Source organism: Geotrypetes seraphini, chromosome 18 (assembly GCF_902459505.1).
Source record: "Geotrypetes seraphini chromosome 18, aGeoSer1.1, whole genome shotgun sequence".
Lineage (NCBI taxonomy): Eukaryota > Metazoa > Chordata > Amphibia > Gymnophiona > Dermophiidae > Geotrypetes > Geotrypetes seraphini.
This window is the reverse complement of record NC_047101.1, coordinates 1,518,636-1,535,909: the sequence shown is the minus strand read 5'-3', so window position 1 is coordinate 1,535,909 and position 17,274 is coordinate 1,518,636. Positions and strand designations below refer to the sequence as shown.

General features: G+C 44.3%; 1 protein-coding gene across 3 annotated transcripts in view; it reads left to right on the top strand.

The window, feature by feature from the left end:
- Positions 1-17,274, top strand: part of NSD1 (nuclear receptor binding SET domain protein 1) — a 140,762-nt gene that overhangs the window by 19,843 nt on the left and 103,645 nt on the right. For all 3 annotated transcript variants that reach the window (XM_033926853.1, XM_033926851.1, XM_033926852.1), the window contains 2 exons: positions 8,893-9,065; positions 9,879-12,345. In XM_033926853.1, coding sequence (XP_033782744.1) covers positions 8,893-9,065; positions 9,879-12,345 — 2,640 coding nt within the window. The remainder of the gene's footprint in view (positions 1-8,892; positions 9,066-9,878; positions 12,346-17,274) is intronic.

Below are 17,274 nucleotides of genomic sequence, written 5' to 3'. Positions count from 1 at the left end.
ATTCCCTCCCCGCCCACCCTTCCCACAAATATTTCAATCAAAAATATCATATAAATATTGTATTCTTATCTATTGATTAAACCTTTAATAGAACTTTATACCATCCTCCCTCCCCTCTATGTATAAATATACTGTCAGTGGAAAATGATGTCTATCATTATCCGCCGGTCCATAGGTGTCAGGTTGAAAAACACTGGCATAGGGTATAAACAAAGGTGGAACAAATAGGAAAATGAGTAAGAAAGTAAGGAGACTAATTTAAAAAAAGTTGCACATGAGGTCAGACAGATGCTTGAATATTATCTTATCTAGGGTAGTTATAGTATCTGCTTATCTCAGCTATATCGGTGCCTAAATTTCAGCAACCTTTTGAGAATTTATCGCTGTATGTAAGAGGCAATTAATTTATACAGCTGTTCATCGACAGCAGTGCCACGTGTGCATCAGCAGCTAGGTTGCATAGAGCTCCTCAGGGAGATAAGTCTAAAATGCTGGTGGAGACCATGTCTGGTCAATGGAGAAAATGGCAGCATCGGAGGAACTGAGCCCTATGGTTTGGGGAGCAAATTGTATGGCTGCTGATCTGGGGTGGGAGATGGTAGGGGGATATTGATGAGTGATAGAAGAAAGGAGGAAACCTGGAGGATTAAAGACTTCAAGAGGGCACAGGGTTACAAGCAACAGTTGCACAAATGATTCTTCCATTATATAATAGAAGTCCAAGAGAGAGAGAGAGAGAGACAGTGGGTCCTCTTCACATACATCCCAACCATTCATATGACAGTGTGGCATCGAGAAATGGTGGTATGAATGAACTTCCTAGCAGTCCACTCACGCGGCAGCCTCCAGGTCAAAGACCAGTGCTCTAAATGAGTCCAGCCTCATCTGTGTACATTCCAGTTTAGCAGGAACTTGTCCAACTTTGTCTTGAATCCCCGGAGGGTGTTTTCCCCTATAACAGACTCCGGAAGAGCGTTCCAGTTTTCTATCACTCTCTGGGTGAAGAAGAACTTCCTTATGTTTGTACGGAATTTATCCCCTTTCAACTTTAGAGAGTGCCCACTCATTTTCCCTCCCTACCTTAGAATGACATGAAGATGGTTTCCCGCGGGGACGGGAAAAGTGATGAATTTTGTCACCGTGTCATTCTCTAATTGTAAGCTCTTTTGAGCAAGGACTGTTTTCTTACTGTCTGTCTTTATCTGCTAAGAATATTTTCTTCAGTATTTTAAATGTTTCGATCATGTCCCCTCTCAGTCTCCTCTTTTCAAGGGAGGAGAGGCCCAGTTTCTTAAATCTCTCACTGTACGGCAACTCCTCCAGCCCCTTAACCAGTTGTTTAGACACAGTAGGACTTTCAGGAAGGGTCTGGAACTGGTTTCAAGGTGTGTTTGTTGTTGTTTTTTTTGTTTTGTTTTTTTAAGAAAAGATCTTATCAAGTGATTTGTGATAGTAACTATTCTCATTCATAGAGCAATCTATCTGGTGTGCCCCAAGGTTTTCCACTATCGCCTTCCTTATTAAACATCTACATTTCCCTGTTATGACATTTATTACAGATGTAAAATAAATATAAAATTTTATATATATGCAGATGACATTTATATTTTAATCCCTCTAAATAATTTTACCACTGAAATTTTAAACCAGATATCTTCTAATATGACTCAGATAGAACAGTGGACAATTAATTTCAAACTGAAACTCAATACGGTAAAGACCAAACTTTTCTTGGCTAGTCCCAATGACAAAATAACAAATTCATTGCATCATCTTAATGGTCATGACTACCCGATTATTAAATCTATCAAAATTCTAGACTGACATTTAACACTAGCAGAACACACGAACTTAGTGGTACAAAAAATGCTTTTTTACATTGTGGAAATTAAGAACTATAAAAAAATATTTTGATCCATTATCCTTCAGACAATTGGTGCAGGCCTTAGTTTTATCTATTTTAGACTATTATAACATCTATTTAGGAGCACCCAAAAAAATTATAAGGAAATTAAGGATAATTTAGAATACCGCTGTTCGATTGATTTTTGGTTTAAAAAAGAATGACCATATTAGTGCATATTATCGTTTACTTAATTGACTGCCTTTGGAGGCAAGAGTATTATTCAAATTTTCCTGTATCTGCTTTAAGCTGATATTGGGATTGTCTCCATCTTACCTTTTTCCTCATTTGTGTTGCATAGACCATCAAGAGAAACTAGAAACTTCTACTTATTTGCTTATCCAAAAATTAATGGGTGTAAGATATAAGACCTTCTTAGATAGGACCCTAGCATTTCAAGCTGGTAGGCAACAATCTTGGTTAGGTAAATGTATTCAGCAAGCTATGTTATCCTATTGCTATTTTCGGAAATTAATTAAGACCACTTTGTTCGATAAGTTTATTACTTAGTGAGTTTTATTATTGAAATTCTATTTTTTAAATGTATTTTTTACTGTATTGTATTTCGCTGATTATCCAGCTCTTTTTAGTGTAAACCGCCTAGAACTTTGGTTATGGCGGTATAAAAGAATAGAGTTATTATTAACAAACCAAATGATAAATAATCATCGTCAGTTTTACAAAGTAAAGAACCCTACTATTTCACAGCCATCCCTAATCACAATTGCATGACAATACTATGATCGCTTCTGTACCAGAGACCTGGACACTTATGGGCCCTGGAGATCATTATCTCAAGAACCCCCCTCCCCCTTCCCTGCTGAACACACCCAAGGCAGAAAATAAGCAGAAAAAGAAAGAGAGAAAAAAAAATCCCACAGAAGGGGGAGGAGGAGAAGGACCAGATGACCAGCAAAAACTACCTTCCCATCCCAGGGTCCCCAAGAGCAAAACATCCATTTAGAGCTCAAAGTATTAAGAATCCAGCTATGAGCTCTAGGAGGCAAAGCGTATACATAAGGTCCCCAAACTTGAAGGAAAAATTTTGTTTGTCGAAAAGAACCTTGCATCTGACCCCTCTCGAGGAGTATAAGAGCATGTAAACTTTTCCTTTCTGCCCAATAGGACAGGAAATAGGCCGAAGTCCACTCTCCCAGAATGACTTTTTTAGCCAGTAGACCAGCCATCCTAATGAAAAGCCTCCCACATCTTGCTGGCAATCAGAAGGCCTCGTATTTATCCAAAAGAAAGCCGATTGGGGTGAAGGAAATAGTGTCCCACCAAATGTTCCAAATATTGAAAATCCTAATCACTGGGCAACTCCAAAAACATGAAAAAAAGATTTAGGGTCACTGACATTTTTCACATTGTGGAGAATCCCGCCAGTCTCGATTTATACAATTGAACATGCGTAAAATATGCCTGATGCAGAACCTGAAACTGACGTTCCCATATTTCAGCAGATACAGAGAGATTAGGAATAATAATAATAATTCTATTTCTTATATACCTCCCAACCAGAAGATCCGGGCGGTTCACAGCAAGAGAACTGAGGCATATCAGCGAAGATGCAAGATACAGTAGGAATTGGTAGAATTCAATGCTATACAATACAATACAATAAAATACAACATGATACAAAGCAAAATAATAAAGCCGCCTACATCTAAATCTTGGGGCCCTAAACCTAACTCAGGTGCCCATCTTGCGCACAAGAACTCCCACGATCTACCTGAAGTAATAATGTATAGCGCCTTATGCAATAAAGACAGAACCATCTCCATTAACTGTGTAAAAAAGTCCCTAAGCTTACTACCCAGTCTAAACTGAAGACCCTTCATGTCCAATGAATGCACATAATGTTGTAATTGTAAATAGGCAAAATGGTCAGTGGCCAAGATCCCCTATCTCTGTTGAAACTCCCCCCATGGTTGCATAGTACCATTGACCCAAAGTATGAGCCAATAATTTTATACCTAATTGGGCCCATCTTTGAAAAGGCAAACATTCTTGACCCGGCAAAAACTGGAGGTTCTGCTGAATAGGAAGTTGATCGGAGACTCCAGGCGTCCCACCAAGTATCTCTAAGGGAGCCCAGTAAGAGAGAAGAGCATAAAGGGGCAGGAAGTGAAGCCCTAGGAACATGAAGGTAAAGAGTACAGTTTTTAAGGGTGATACAAGGCCAGTTCGTAATCAAAGTAGGTATAGGTCTTAATCCAGTCTCCAAGATATCAAAGGAGACAAGCTTGATTATACTTCTGCATATCAGGAACACCCGCCCCACCCTGAGAGCAAGGCCTCAGTAGATAACAAAAAGCCACAGAAGGCTTCTTGCCTCCCCAGAGAAATTTAGACGGCAATCTATATAACTCTCGCAGATCTTTCTGTAATAAACGAATTGGCAAGAGTTGCAAAACATAGAGCCATTTTGGAAAAATTACCATGTTAAATAGCTGAATTCTGCCATGTAAAGATAAGGGAAAAAATTTCCAGCCATCCAAGTGTTGACGCATGTAATCTAACAATAACCGCAAGTTGAGGTCCTTAAGAGATATGTTAGAGGGAGTTAAGTGAATACCTAAATAGTGAAGAGTCTGCCCACCGCAATGGGAACCGGCCCATCCAACCATAGCGTACCTGTAGGGGTGATTCCTGCCTCACACTTAAGGTTAGGCCTCACTTATGTCGAGCAAGCCTGAACCATCTTTCCTGCATGAACCATCATGCTGCCTGATGCATTCTAGATGTGTTTACAAGAACTGTGTGTTTCCAGTCAAGGACATCTGCCTATTCATATATGCCCAGCTCCTGTGAACCTGGAGGAGTTATGAACTATGTTATGATCTGTGTTCTGTGCTTATCTATGGCGCTGTCCAAGGCCCCTTCACAAGAAAAGACTATTCATTCTTGCTGTTCTGCTTGGCTTGGTCCTGGAGGGTCATCTGACATGACCTAAGAAAAAAGGTGTTTGCGAGGATTTAGACTGTTGGATGTGAGGGAGCTCGGATCTAAACTTGGGTTTCTCTGTTCACTATACCGTAACAATAAGAACTGATAAGTTACCTCTTGTGACCTGCTCTCGGACGATAGTGAAGACACAGAACTGTCTTTGAAACAGATCTGGTTTCCATCACAAAAGGAACTCTAGCTAATATATATTACAGCTTTTCCAGTGACAAACGGACTTTTCTGACCAGAAGTTCTATCTTCTGCTACACCGAGGAAACAGAAGAATTCCATCTCCCGGATCTGCTGAGGCATAATCTAAAGGGTGAGAAAAGGAATTATCACTTCTTTCAGCTGGGCTAGATAGAATTGTATTGGTTATGGATAGGACTGTTAGGTCCCCTTGGTGATAAGCTATAATAGATTGCTGCTATTATCAGGACTTAGTATTGTAAGGCATTATACCTTGTGTGTAAGAATTAGTCATATTTACTAATTTACTTAGTGATTACTGTGTAATAATTGTGTGCTGAAATATATATGTATGTATTTAGATATATTGTAAACAATAATCAGTTACTATTTACTGCTGGCTTGTGAATTATATTTTATAGCAATAATAAAATATTTCATATAGCTTTGGTCTCTGTATTCATATAAGTTGGCAAAAATCCGAATCCTTGGGTGCAGTTATGGGATATCCTAGAAATGAGATTTGCATGTGACTTGTTTATGTTGCACTAATTAGTTATACCCATAAATCTGCCTAAACACCTCCGAAGAGGTAGTGAGCGCCAGGGACTTATCCAAATTCAACTTAAATCCTGAGAAATCCCCATATTCCACCATAAGAACATAAGAATTGCCGCTGCTGGGTCAGACCAATGGTCCATCTTGCCCAACAGTCTGCTCACGTGGCGGCTCTTAGGTCAAAGACCAGTGCTCTAAATTAGTCCAGTTTAGCAGGAACTTGTCCATCTTTGTCTTGAATCCCTGGAGGGTGTTTCCCCATAACAGACTCCGGAAGAGCGTTCCAGTTGTGAAGAAGAACTTCCTTACATTTGTACGGAATCTATCCCCTTTCAATTTTACAGAGTGCCCTCTCGTTCTGCCTACCTTGGAGAGGGTGAACAATCTGTCTTTACCTACTAAGTCTATTCCCTTCAGTATCTTGAATGTTTTGATCATGTCTCCTCTCAGTCTCCTCTTTTCAAGGGAGGAGAGGCCCAGTTTCTCCAATCTCTCACTGTACAGCAACTCCTCCAGCCCTTTAACCATCACCATTAACAAAGTCCATAGGGAGGTTTCCAGATTAGTAAGATGCACTAACTGGTCATCTGCAAAGGCTGATACTTGAATTCCTGCCTGCCAAAGTATGCTCCACTAATATCAGAAGTCTGCAGAATATCCCATATCAAAGGATCTAAAGTTAAAATGAACAAAAGAGATGATAGGGGACAACCCTGACGATTATTCTTCTTAATCTCTAAAGGCTGAGAGAGCACCCCATTTACCCAGATAGATGCCAAAGGAGAGAAAAAAGTGCTTGTATAGCAGCCAAATAAAAAACCCAAAACTATAATGCCTTAAGACTACAAATAAAAAGGTCCAAGGGACCTGGTCAAATGCTTTTTCTGCATCGAAACTGACCAGGAGGGATGGTAAGCGGTGATTGGCAACATGTTCCAGAGGCCGTGGAGGTTATGGGCCACTTTCCGAACCCTTCCAAATCCTACCTGTGGATCTGCTATGAGGTCAGGAAGGACATGTGCCATACAGTTAGCCAGACTTTTTGTGAACAATTTTGCCTCGGTATTTAGAAGCGAGGTCGGATGATAAAGAGTCCAGCAGATTTGGATTTCGACCTGGCTTTAATAATTCCACTATATGAGCATCCCTCAATGAAGATGGTAGAGATCCCCTCTGAACATAGGCATTGAAGGCGGAGGCTGAAACAGGTGTTATTTTGACATGTAATTTATAAAATTCAGAATGAAACCCATGGGGTCCCGGAGCTTTCCACAGTTTACTAAATTGAATTACCAGCGAAACCTCATCTGTCGATAATGGAGTCATTCAGCATTAGTCATTGGAAGTCCGGGATCTGAAGAATCAGAATATTTTCCAGAAAGGTTTCACTCATCATCTCAGATGTATTGGGAGGGTCATACAGGTTTTGATAGAACTTCAGGAACACCTCTGCTACCTCCTTATCTGTACGTACCAAGGTGTCATCTTCGCGAGCACCTTCAACACCCTAGTTGGCCCCTCCGAACTCAGCACAAAATTAGCTAAAAGCTTCCTACCCTTGTTACCATGTAGATAGAATTGGTGTTTTGAAATACTGAAGAGACCGCACTGTGTGATTGTGAATTAACTCATTCAGGGAGGCCTGTGAAGCCAAAAGAGCTGTCTTCCACTGAACTGTAGGGTGGCAAGTATACCAGATCCTATCTGCTTTTACCTGTTTCTCCAACCGAAGAATTTTGCGATCCCAAACTTTTTCCAGAAACTGATAGGCAGTTATTTCCCCACATAATACCGCCTTCGCAGCGTCCCAATACTGTACAGGATCATCTAAGTGAATCTCATTATTATAATGAAAATCTTGCCATTTTCCGAGCAAGTGGTCCAAAAAACCAGAATCTTTATAGAGCTCCAAGGGGAATTTCCACCTGTGAAGTCCATCACCCACCACACCCAAATCCAAGGTGCACCAGATAATGTGATCCAAGACGCAATAGGGTCCTATCCCTGCCAGTCATGTTTGAGAAAATAAGCTTTTAGAGAGTAGCCAGTAATCAATTCTAGATTGAGATCCATGGGCTCTGGAAAGATGGGTGTAATCCCTCTCCCCAGGGTGCAAAATTCACCAAACTTCTAAAGAGCAAAGGTGGGGAATGCCTCTGGTTCTGTCTGTGCGATCCTGTGGTCGAGGATTAAAATTATCCATGCTTGGGTCAGGAACCAGATTGAAATCCCCATCATCACCAGAGATATCCCAGAAAAACGATCCAAGGCTTGGAATACAGCCATGTAGAAGGACCTCTCATACACATTTGGGGCGTAAATGTTGCAGAGTAATAAGAGATTGTCTATTCAGATCCACATGGGCCAAAACAAAACGACCTGAGGGGTCTGCCCAAATATCCCTCATTTTCGCATCCAAAATCTTCCTAATTAGAATCAATACTCCAGCCTTCTGTTGTACCGCTTTTGCTCCTATCACCTTACCCACTAACCAACACTTAAATTTTTCATGCTTAACAGAGGTCGGGTGCGTTTCTTGCAGAAAAGGCTAGATCCACCTTTTGACGGTTCAAAGTCACCCCATTAACATTCCAAGAAATTAATTTAACCATTAGTCTACCTCTAGAGTATAAATGGATAAAGCTAGCCATATAGTAGTAGTTATTAGGAGGGACCGCCCAGCCCACAGTCCCACCCAAATGAGAATTGTCCAGATATGCACAAAATAAGGATACAAAACTTCTTGTAACCTCTGTAGACCTGGAGTTAGATCCTTCTGGCCCTCCCCCAGATTGAAAAACAACAGGGAAAGGGAGAGGAGAAAGGAAAAAGTATAAAGAAAAACAAAAGGAAAGGGAACATTGATGCAAAATGAGAAGGAAAAATACTGCGAAAAATACCATCCAGCCCACCCATACCCCCTAAATAGCCCCCCCCCCATATAACCTACAAGTACACCCTTTCTTGGTCAACTGGCTAATCAGAGCTCCCTTGATGGCCGAGGATCGACACATGGTGGATAAGGTGATCCAGATAAATTAGTTGTTAATGACATTGATTTCCAAATAATGTGTTTAAAGCTAATTGCTTCTGAAATATGTAGTATCTTGGAAATTTTTAACCAGATATCCGACCAGAGCTTTTGCTATTGTCAACTAGACACTTTAATTTAAATAGCCCTTGAATTGAAGTTCAATATGCTTTCTTCATCTGCTTTCATTTTTATATTTCATATTGCTTTTTAATTCATTTGTTGTGGGGCTTTTGGGGTTTTTTTTCCCAATTTTACATAGCTTCTAATCGAAGACCATATCGAGAATATCATCTGGAGATGTTGGGAACTGCTTCAGAGAAGGCCTGGGTTTCTGGAAAATCCATTATACCCTATGAAGGAAAGCATCAGTTTGAGGACTTACCAGATCTACAGAGAAGGGGGAGACAGAAAGAAAAATTGTATAAGCACAAGGTAAATATGTGTCATTTAGTCTTGTAGAATTAAGTTAAATGAGTTAAAAAATGAATATGGCTAGTAAACAAATTAAAGTTAACATAGTAGATGACAACAGATAAAGACCTGAATGGTCCATCCAGCCCAACCTGATTCAATTTAAATTTTTTAATTTTTTCTTCTTAGCTATTTCTGGGCAAGAATCCAAATCTTTACCCGGTACTGTGCTTGGGTTCCAACTGCCAAAATCTCTGTTAAGACTTACTCTAGCCCATCTACACCCTCCCAGCCATTGAAGCCCTCCCCAGCCCATCCTCCACCAAACGACCATATACAGACACAGACCGTGCAAGTCTGCCCAGTACTAGTTGTATAATTATTTTACCAAATTATCTTTTAAAAACTGGGTTTATTAAATCTGTCTCAGATGAAGTACTAACATCCAAGCAAGAAACTGATTAAAAAAGAACTTAAAACACCAAAGGATTCTGTGCTAAATAATTAGGTCTCAGCACCCAGTGCTTAAGTCCTCGATAGGAGTACATTTGGAGTCAGGATACTGACATTTTTAGACCAATGGATTTTTATATACTTATTACCTCTAAGGAACAAAAAAAAAAGTATTTTCTGAATCTACAAACTAAATCATATTATTGTGCTCATATTGTATTGTAAAAATGCAAGTAGGCTGCTGGTTACTCTTAAAGACTTTCTGTCAAAGAATGCAATATCTGTAGGCATTATTTGATCTCTGCTTTACTTTCTGTGCTTGATTGGTTGTTGTTTTGATGATTCTCTGTTTGTTTTTCCTGTTTTTCTTTTTGCTTATAGATTCCCCAGAGATTTTTAGCTACATGGCAGGTCAGCGTCGCATATGCTGAAGATTTTCTCTCCAAGGGCAAAAACTGTAACACGTTTCTTCAGAGCTCTGGTAAACTGGACAGTGAGAGAGCTGGGCTATCTGGATCATGTCTAGATGATTTCATACTTGAATCAGGCAACTTGTCGAATGGTTGGCTGAAGTCATCACAGTTTGTCTCTGATCTGCCAGCTAATAAGGAGATAAAGCCATTTGGCAAGTTCAACCATACAAAAAGAAGGTCCAATACCAAGAAAAAAACTGGTACAAAAAGGACTAGAATGAGGCCTGAGAAGAGAGGCAAAATACTGAGGGATGAGATTAAAAGTGTGATACTCCCTAAGGACTACACATCTCATGTAGACAGCATGGCACCAGGCATTGATATCTTAGCAGATGGGATGTTATCTTTTCTAGAGAGCAGCGTCCCTGACGAAACCTTCAATGCACAGATTAGTGATACTAAAATTACATCTAATATCAGCACGTCTGCAGTTGATTTGATTTCTAGTGGCTCTGCTAAGGATAGGAACCAAAAAGCAGATGCTCCAGGGCTACTGAGAAATGATTCTATATCTAGTGCTGCTAAAGAGAGAAAATCAACCCAGTCCATAGACTCTCTGACTTCATGCATGGATGATAATGGTAGTTCCTGTACTATGGACCAAAGCTTTGAGTCTGCATGCAGTGCTCTGGAACACAGTTCATGCATAGAGATTACAGAGAATGTATTTTGCACTCAGTCAAGAGACAATGTTAGGAAATGTTCCAAATATTCCTCAAAACCTAGCAACAGAAAAATCTGCAAGAAGCTGAAGAGAGAAGCCAAACATGTTGAAAGCATTGTAGATTATGGTAGAGATGCTGTCTCTCTTGTTTCTGAAGCCAAAAGGTGTGTTACGCCTCCTGAAGATAGTACTTATTTAGACAGTCATAATCTTTCCATTACAAATAAGCACGTTTCACCCTTAAGAGCTTCATCCCCACTGATTTCTGATGAAAATTCTCCGATTACTCCAATAGATAGCGCTCTTACCAATCAAGGTCAGCAAAAAATTGTAAAACAACCCCGAATAAGAAAAACAAAATGCAGAAATAAAGAACATAAAACTGCAAAAGATATTTCTGCACGAGAAGGGAGCAGTGACACAAACTATTTGGGCACCAAAGTTTTCTCTGACCCTCCATCCAGTTCTCCCACTACAGGTGGAAAACTTGATAGTCAGAAACTGTTAGACAGCATGCATGAACAGCCTGGGGATTCAGCTGAGATTGAAACAGCAGTGGTGAAGCATGTTCTCTCAGAACTGAAAGAACTGTCATACAGGTCCATCGCTGAGGAAGCTGGAGACTGTGCAGCATCAAAGATCACAGTACCTTTACTTTTCGCTTCAGCCTCTGTGCCAATTGAACCAGATTACAAATTCAGCACCTTACTCATGATGCTGAAAGATATGCATGATAGTAAGACCAAGGAGAGGCAACTGATGACTAGTCAAAATACAGTCTCCTTCCAAAGTCCAAGTCTGGGAGGTGGTCTTAGATTCAGCTCCACAGAAGCAGTGAAATCTTTGGATCCAGTAGGCTCCACTTCCAGTTCTGAAAGAAAGGGAGAAGACAGTCCAAAATGCGCTGAAAATGAATCTTTGGGTGATAACATCACAAAGCTAAATGAAGCTGATGCTAATGGAAGATGCTCAGATACCTCAGATACTAGCATTAATGGTGCAGATTGCAGCCTGTCAAAGCAGGTAGACACTTTGTCTGCACACACACAGAAAGTTTCTTCTCAAGATGTGCAGTTGATTTTGGGGTCTTCTCCAGACCATTCACCTACTTCTACAGTTAACAATACATTGAATGTATGGTGTGGCAGTGAACATTCAGTTGATAATGCTTCTTTGGATGACACAGCAGAAGACTCTGAAACAAGAGAGGGTCTTGAGGAGGCTGAGGATTTAGTTTGTGAAGACTCTGTTTATGAAGCTGAAGTCTTAATGCAGGATGAACTTAATGAAAGTGTTACACATCTTAATTCCTCTCAGGATTTACCTGAATACACAGAGATGGATACTGATCTGAGCAGTGAAGGCTCCAATTGGGATGAAATGAATGAAATAAATCATGTGGCTCCCAAAAAGCGATGGCAGCGTTTTAACCAAAGTAATGCTGAAACTAGCAAGGAACAAGATGAAGGTAGAACAAAGGAAGAACTATTGGACAGTACCTGGGATGGATTGGATTCCAGTGACCTTTCTCCTAGGCCTTTCTCTCATTTGGAGTCAGAGAAAGAGAGCGATCAAACCAATCAGCAGTTTGAGAGTCACCTAAATGTAATTAGTCAAGCATTTGCTATATGCGATAAGCTGGAAAGTGATGCAAGGTGTGAAGATTTGGAGCACTCCAGCCACACTGCCCAGCCTGAGTGCTTAATACAAGGTAAGCAAGTTTTATCCATTTCTCTGCATTTTGCCATCTCATTGGGAAGAATAATTTTTTAAAGTTGCACCTAGAATAAGAGGCATACAGGTAAATTAAACTTGTTAGAATAGAAATAAATAGAGCTGGAGAAGAAATAGGTTTGTACTCTTAGGCTTTAAAGAATGGTGTTTAGAGCTACAGTCCTAGGTGACTTAAACCCTGGAAAAGGACTGTTTTGCCTTTTTGGTTTTCTTTCATGAAGACTGCAGTAGCTAATTAAAAACGCTTGCAAGCAGCTGTGAACAGGAGCAGAGTGGCAGAGTATCTGTTATCTTTTTATGCTATATTTCTTCTGGAGAGTTTCTTTGAATTACTTTTGCTGAGCTGGGAAAGAACTGAACATCTCTCATATTATAGAGCTGTGGTTAACGGACTGGCTGTTGTGTGGTAAACAACCTGCTGAGTCAGTAGATGCCTGGAAGAAGCCAGTTGAAAATCCTAAAGCTCTTTTTCCGTTTTTGGAAATCCCTTTGAACAGGAAGCAATGTGATATATTTTGGTTTGAGAGTTCGGGTTTATTATTTTATTTATTTATTTATTTATTTTTATTGTTATACTGTTTCCCTGAAGGAAGTGCATGTTTTGTGACTTGCTGGGTCAGCAACAGAGTAGTGCTGTGATCCATAATAAAAGCTTGGAAACTGAAGTCATTCTGACAATTGTACTTTATTGCCAAGAGGAAAAGCTTACTTACCAATGTCATCTTGTAGACCACAATAACCAGGTAAAAAGATACCCACCCGAGAGTTCCCCAAGTTATAGGGGACATGCCAAACTGGGAGCTGTGGGAGATGGCCTGGACCTTGGGTGTCACAGTGATCGACTTCAGAAAGAGTCACCTTGAGCCCACCCAGGATTTGGGGTACCTGGAAGTCCTGACTATGCCTGTGTCCCGTCAGGAGAAGCTGCAGAGGTTATCAGGGACCTTCAGGCCACTCTGGTCCCGATGGCTTGGCAGTATCTCCAGGTTCTGGGGCCCATGGTGGCATCGATTGATGTGGTTACTTGGGTCAGAACCCGCCTGCATCCACTGCAGTGAGATTTATACCAGTTAATCCAGTGGGTTGAAATGCCGCATATATCCTACATGATGCAAGGGAAACTCTGTAGTTCACCGACCCCTTATTTATTATTTATTTAAAACATTTATATCCCACATATCCTTACAATCAAACAGTTTTACATATTATATATAGGTACTTCTTTAGCACTCTCCAGACCAGTAGAGGTTAACTTTACGATTGGGTATATATCTAATCATGACCAGCAGGTGGAGACTGAAAACAAAACTTTGGGACAGTATATCCTAGCCCCTCCTCTCTATTTCCCTCAGTCTTCTTTCAGTCTCCAGCAGGTGTTGAGTGATCTGTACCCATCTCCCTTGGTAGGGCTGTTGGAATTTGTTTAGAGGTTTATTGTCCCTGTTTTTAGCCGGACGGAGCTTGGACGGACTCTGTTTGGGGGTTCGTCCGACCTCGGGGGTGTCAAACCCGGCGGGTCACGAGCGGGGTCCCTCCCCCCACTTCCTCCACCTCCCCATATTTTTTTAGAGGAGCCTCAGCAGTAAGCCTTGCCCCCTAAATCAAGCAAGGCATATTGCTTCGAGAGCCTGTGGAGTCTGTTCTGTAAAAAAAAAAAAAAAAAAAAAAAAAAATCCTGAGGTAGTGCTGGTCTGGAGGGTTGTATCCCTTTAAGAAAACTGTATTTTACTGTATTTTTTCAACTAACCGGCACTTTTTTACAGCTAGGTCGCGTATGGAGCAATGAGCACTTCTAAAGGGAAAAAGTGCTCATTGTGCTCCAGACGCGAGGCACTCGCGGCCGGCCTGTGCAAGCGGTGTTCAGGCCGGTGCGGTGGAGGAGCTCCGTCGGCAGCGGCTGCAGGCGCCCAGAGCTCCCCGCCGATGGTGCCTCGCGAGTCGGCAGGGAACGGTGGAGAAGCCCGGTCTTCTCCGTCCGCCCACGGAGGGATTCCCCGAGCCGCCGACGGTCGGGTTTTAGAGGATTCCCTCTCAGCTGATATTTTGACAGCTGATGCCGGCTTGCCTGTTTTAGCGGCTGAGACTATTCAGGTCTCTCAGCCGCTGCAGGCTATGGAGGGAGCTGTTTTGGCGGGAAAGACGCCATCTTCTCTGTCTGGCCCCTCCATTTTGTCTTCCACCTCAGGTGACCTTCCCCCTGTTTTGGCTAAGCAGGGGCAGGTTTCTGCTGGGTCCCCTGCTGTGGCAGGGAGTCCCTTGGGACCCTCGGGGGGTTTTTCCCCTGATTTTTTCTTTTCATTATGCAAAGCCTATTTTCAGGCGGCTGGGGGTCCCGGTTGCGCCCAGGGGGTCTCGGGGGGTGGGGTTTCCTCCGCGCTCCCTGCGGCTTTGCCTCTCTCGTCTGACGTGACGTCCCCTCCGCCGCCTCTCTTGTCCAAGCGTCCGCGGGTGTCGTGGGACGAGGATTTGTGGTCGGAGGAACGTGTCGGTCTGGAGGAGGACCTGGACCCTTCTGAGGAATTCCAGGACCCTCTGGAGGGGACGGAAGCTGGCGGCGGGTTGTCGGGTTTCCCGTTCTCCAGTGACGAGGCGTCCGTGGTGCGCCTTTTTCAGAGAGATGAGCTGCCTGACCTTATTCAACAGGTTTCTTCGGCTTTGCGTTTTGAGGACGCGCCGCCGGAGACTCCGCGTGTGGGGGACCCTCTGTTACGAGGGATCCGTTCCGTTTCCCGCTCTTTTCCTATGCATCAGGATATTCGGGATATTATTCTTGAGCAGTGGAAAACGCCGGAGACGCCGTTTCGGCTGGCGCGCAGCATGGCTCGCCTGTATCCCATTCCTGAAGGGGATCGGGCTACGTTAGCTTCGCCAGTCGTGGATGCGGTGGTCTCGGCTATTTCCAAGCGGCATACCGTGCCTGTTGAGGGCGGTTCTGCCTTGCGGGACTCTGAGGAGCGCAAATTGGAGACCATCCTTAAGCAAAATTTTCAAGTCTCTGCCTTTGGGGTCCAGGCGGCTATTTGTGGGGGACTGGTCGCTCGCGCCGTGTTTCGGTGGGCGGAGCGGGTCTTGGATCGAGAGTCTGACGACTGGTCTCTGGTGGATCAGGAGGTAGCGAAGATTGAGATGGCTGCCTCATTCCTCTCGGATGCTCTGTATGACTTGGTGCGGATCTCGGCTAAGTCCATGGCTTTTGGCGTGGCCGCAAGGCGTGTGTTGTGGCTGCGCGCTTGGGCGGCGGATGCTGCGTCCAAAGCTAAGCTTACTAAATTTCCCTTTCGGGGGTCGTTTTTATTTGGAGAGGACTTGGATAAGTTGATTCAGACTCTGTCGGACTCGAAAGTTCCCCGTTTGCCGGAGGACCGTGCCCGCCCGGCGTCTCGGGGTGGTGCGGCCCGGGGGCGTTTGCGGGAATTTCGCAAGTATCGCCCTGGGCGTGGGGCTGCTTCTTTCCAGTCTCCGGGGTTTTCCCGGGGTCGGTTCTTCCAGCGCATGCAGCCCTTTCGGGGGGCCCGTCGGGGGGCAGGGAACCCCTCCGCCGGTTCCCCCGCTTCCCGTCCTGCACAATGACGCCTTGCCGGCGCCCCCCTTGGTTCCGGTGGGGGCCCGGCTGCGCGACTTTTTTCCCAGATGGGCCGAGATCACGTCCGATCAGTGGGTCCTGGAGGTGGTGCGGGACGATTATGCCCTGGAGTTCGCCCGCTCTCTGCCGGATTTTTTCCTCGCTTCTCCGTGTCAGACTCCGGGGAAGACGCAGGCTTTTCGCCAGACCCTTCAGCGCTTGCTAGATCTCAGGGCAGTAGTTCCAGTGCCCCCCCCGGAGTGGGGCACGGGCAGGTACTCCATTTACTTTGTGGTGCCCAAGAAGGAGGGGACTTTTCGGCCCATCCTCGATTTGAAAGGGGTCAACAGGGCTCTCAAGGTTCCCTCTTTCCGTATGGAAACGCTGCGGTCGGTCATTCTGGCGGTTCAGCCGGGGGAGTTTCTCACTTCTCTCGATCTGACGGAGGCCTACTTGCATGTTCCTATTCGGGCCTCTCATCAGCGTTTCCTGCGCTTTGCGATCTTGGGTCGGCACTATCAGTTCTGTGCGCTTCCCTTTGGGCTGGCCACGGCTCCCCGGACGTTCACCAAGGTGATGGTGGTCGTCGCGGCAGCCTTGCGGTCGGAGGGCATCCTGGTACACCCCTACCTGGACGACTGGTTAATTCGGGCCAAGTCGTTGCAGGAAAGCTCCCGGGTTACGGCTCGGGTGGTGGAGTTTCTCCGGTCGCTGGGCTGGGTGGTCAACCTTTCCAAGAGTCGGTTGGTTCCGGCTCAGCGTCTGGAGTACCTCGGGGTGCTGTTCGACACCTCCTTGGGGAAGGTCTTCCTCCCAGAGGCCCGGGTGAGCAAATTGCAGTCTCAGATTCGCCTGCTTTTGGCGTCCCGGTGTCCTCGGGCGCGAGATTTCCTCCAGGTCCTGGGGTCGATGGCGGCGTCCCTGGACGTGGTGAGGTGGGCGCGGGCCCACATGCGTCCTCTCCAGTATGCTCTGCTCCGGAGGTGGTCTCCCCAGAGGCACGGGATGGATGTTCCGGTTCCCCTGCGAGGCTTGGCGCGCTGCAGTCTGCGTTGGTGGCTCCGGACCCCTCACCTAGTTCAGGGGGTGGGTCTGGATCTTCCGCAGTGGACGGTGCTCCTTACGGATGCGAGTCTCCTGGGTTGGGGGGCCCAGTGTCTGGGTCACTCAGCTCAGGGAACCTGGTCCACGGAGGAGGCCTCCTGGTCGATCAACGTGTTGGAGACCAGGGCGGTCCGGCTGGCGCTGTTGGCTTTCCACTCCCTTTTGTTGGGCAAGTCGGTCAGAGTCCTGTCAGACAATGCCACGGCGGTGGCTTATGTCAATCGTCAGGGGGGCACCAAG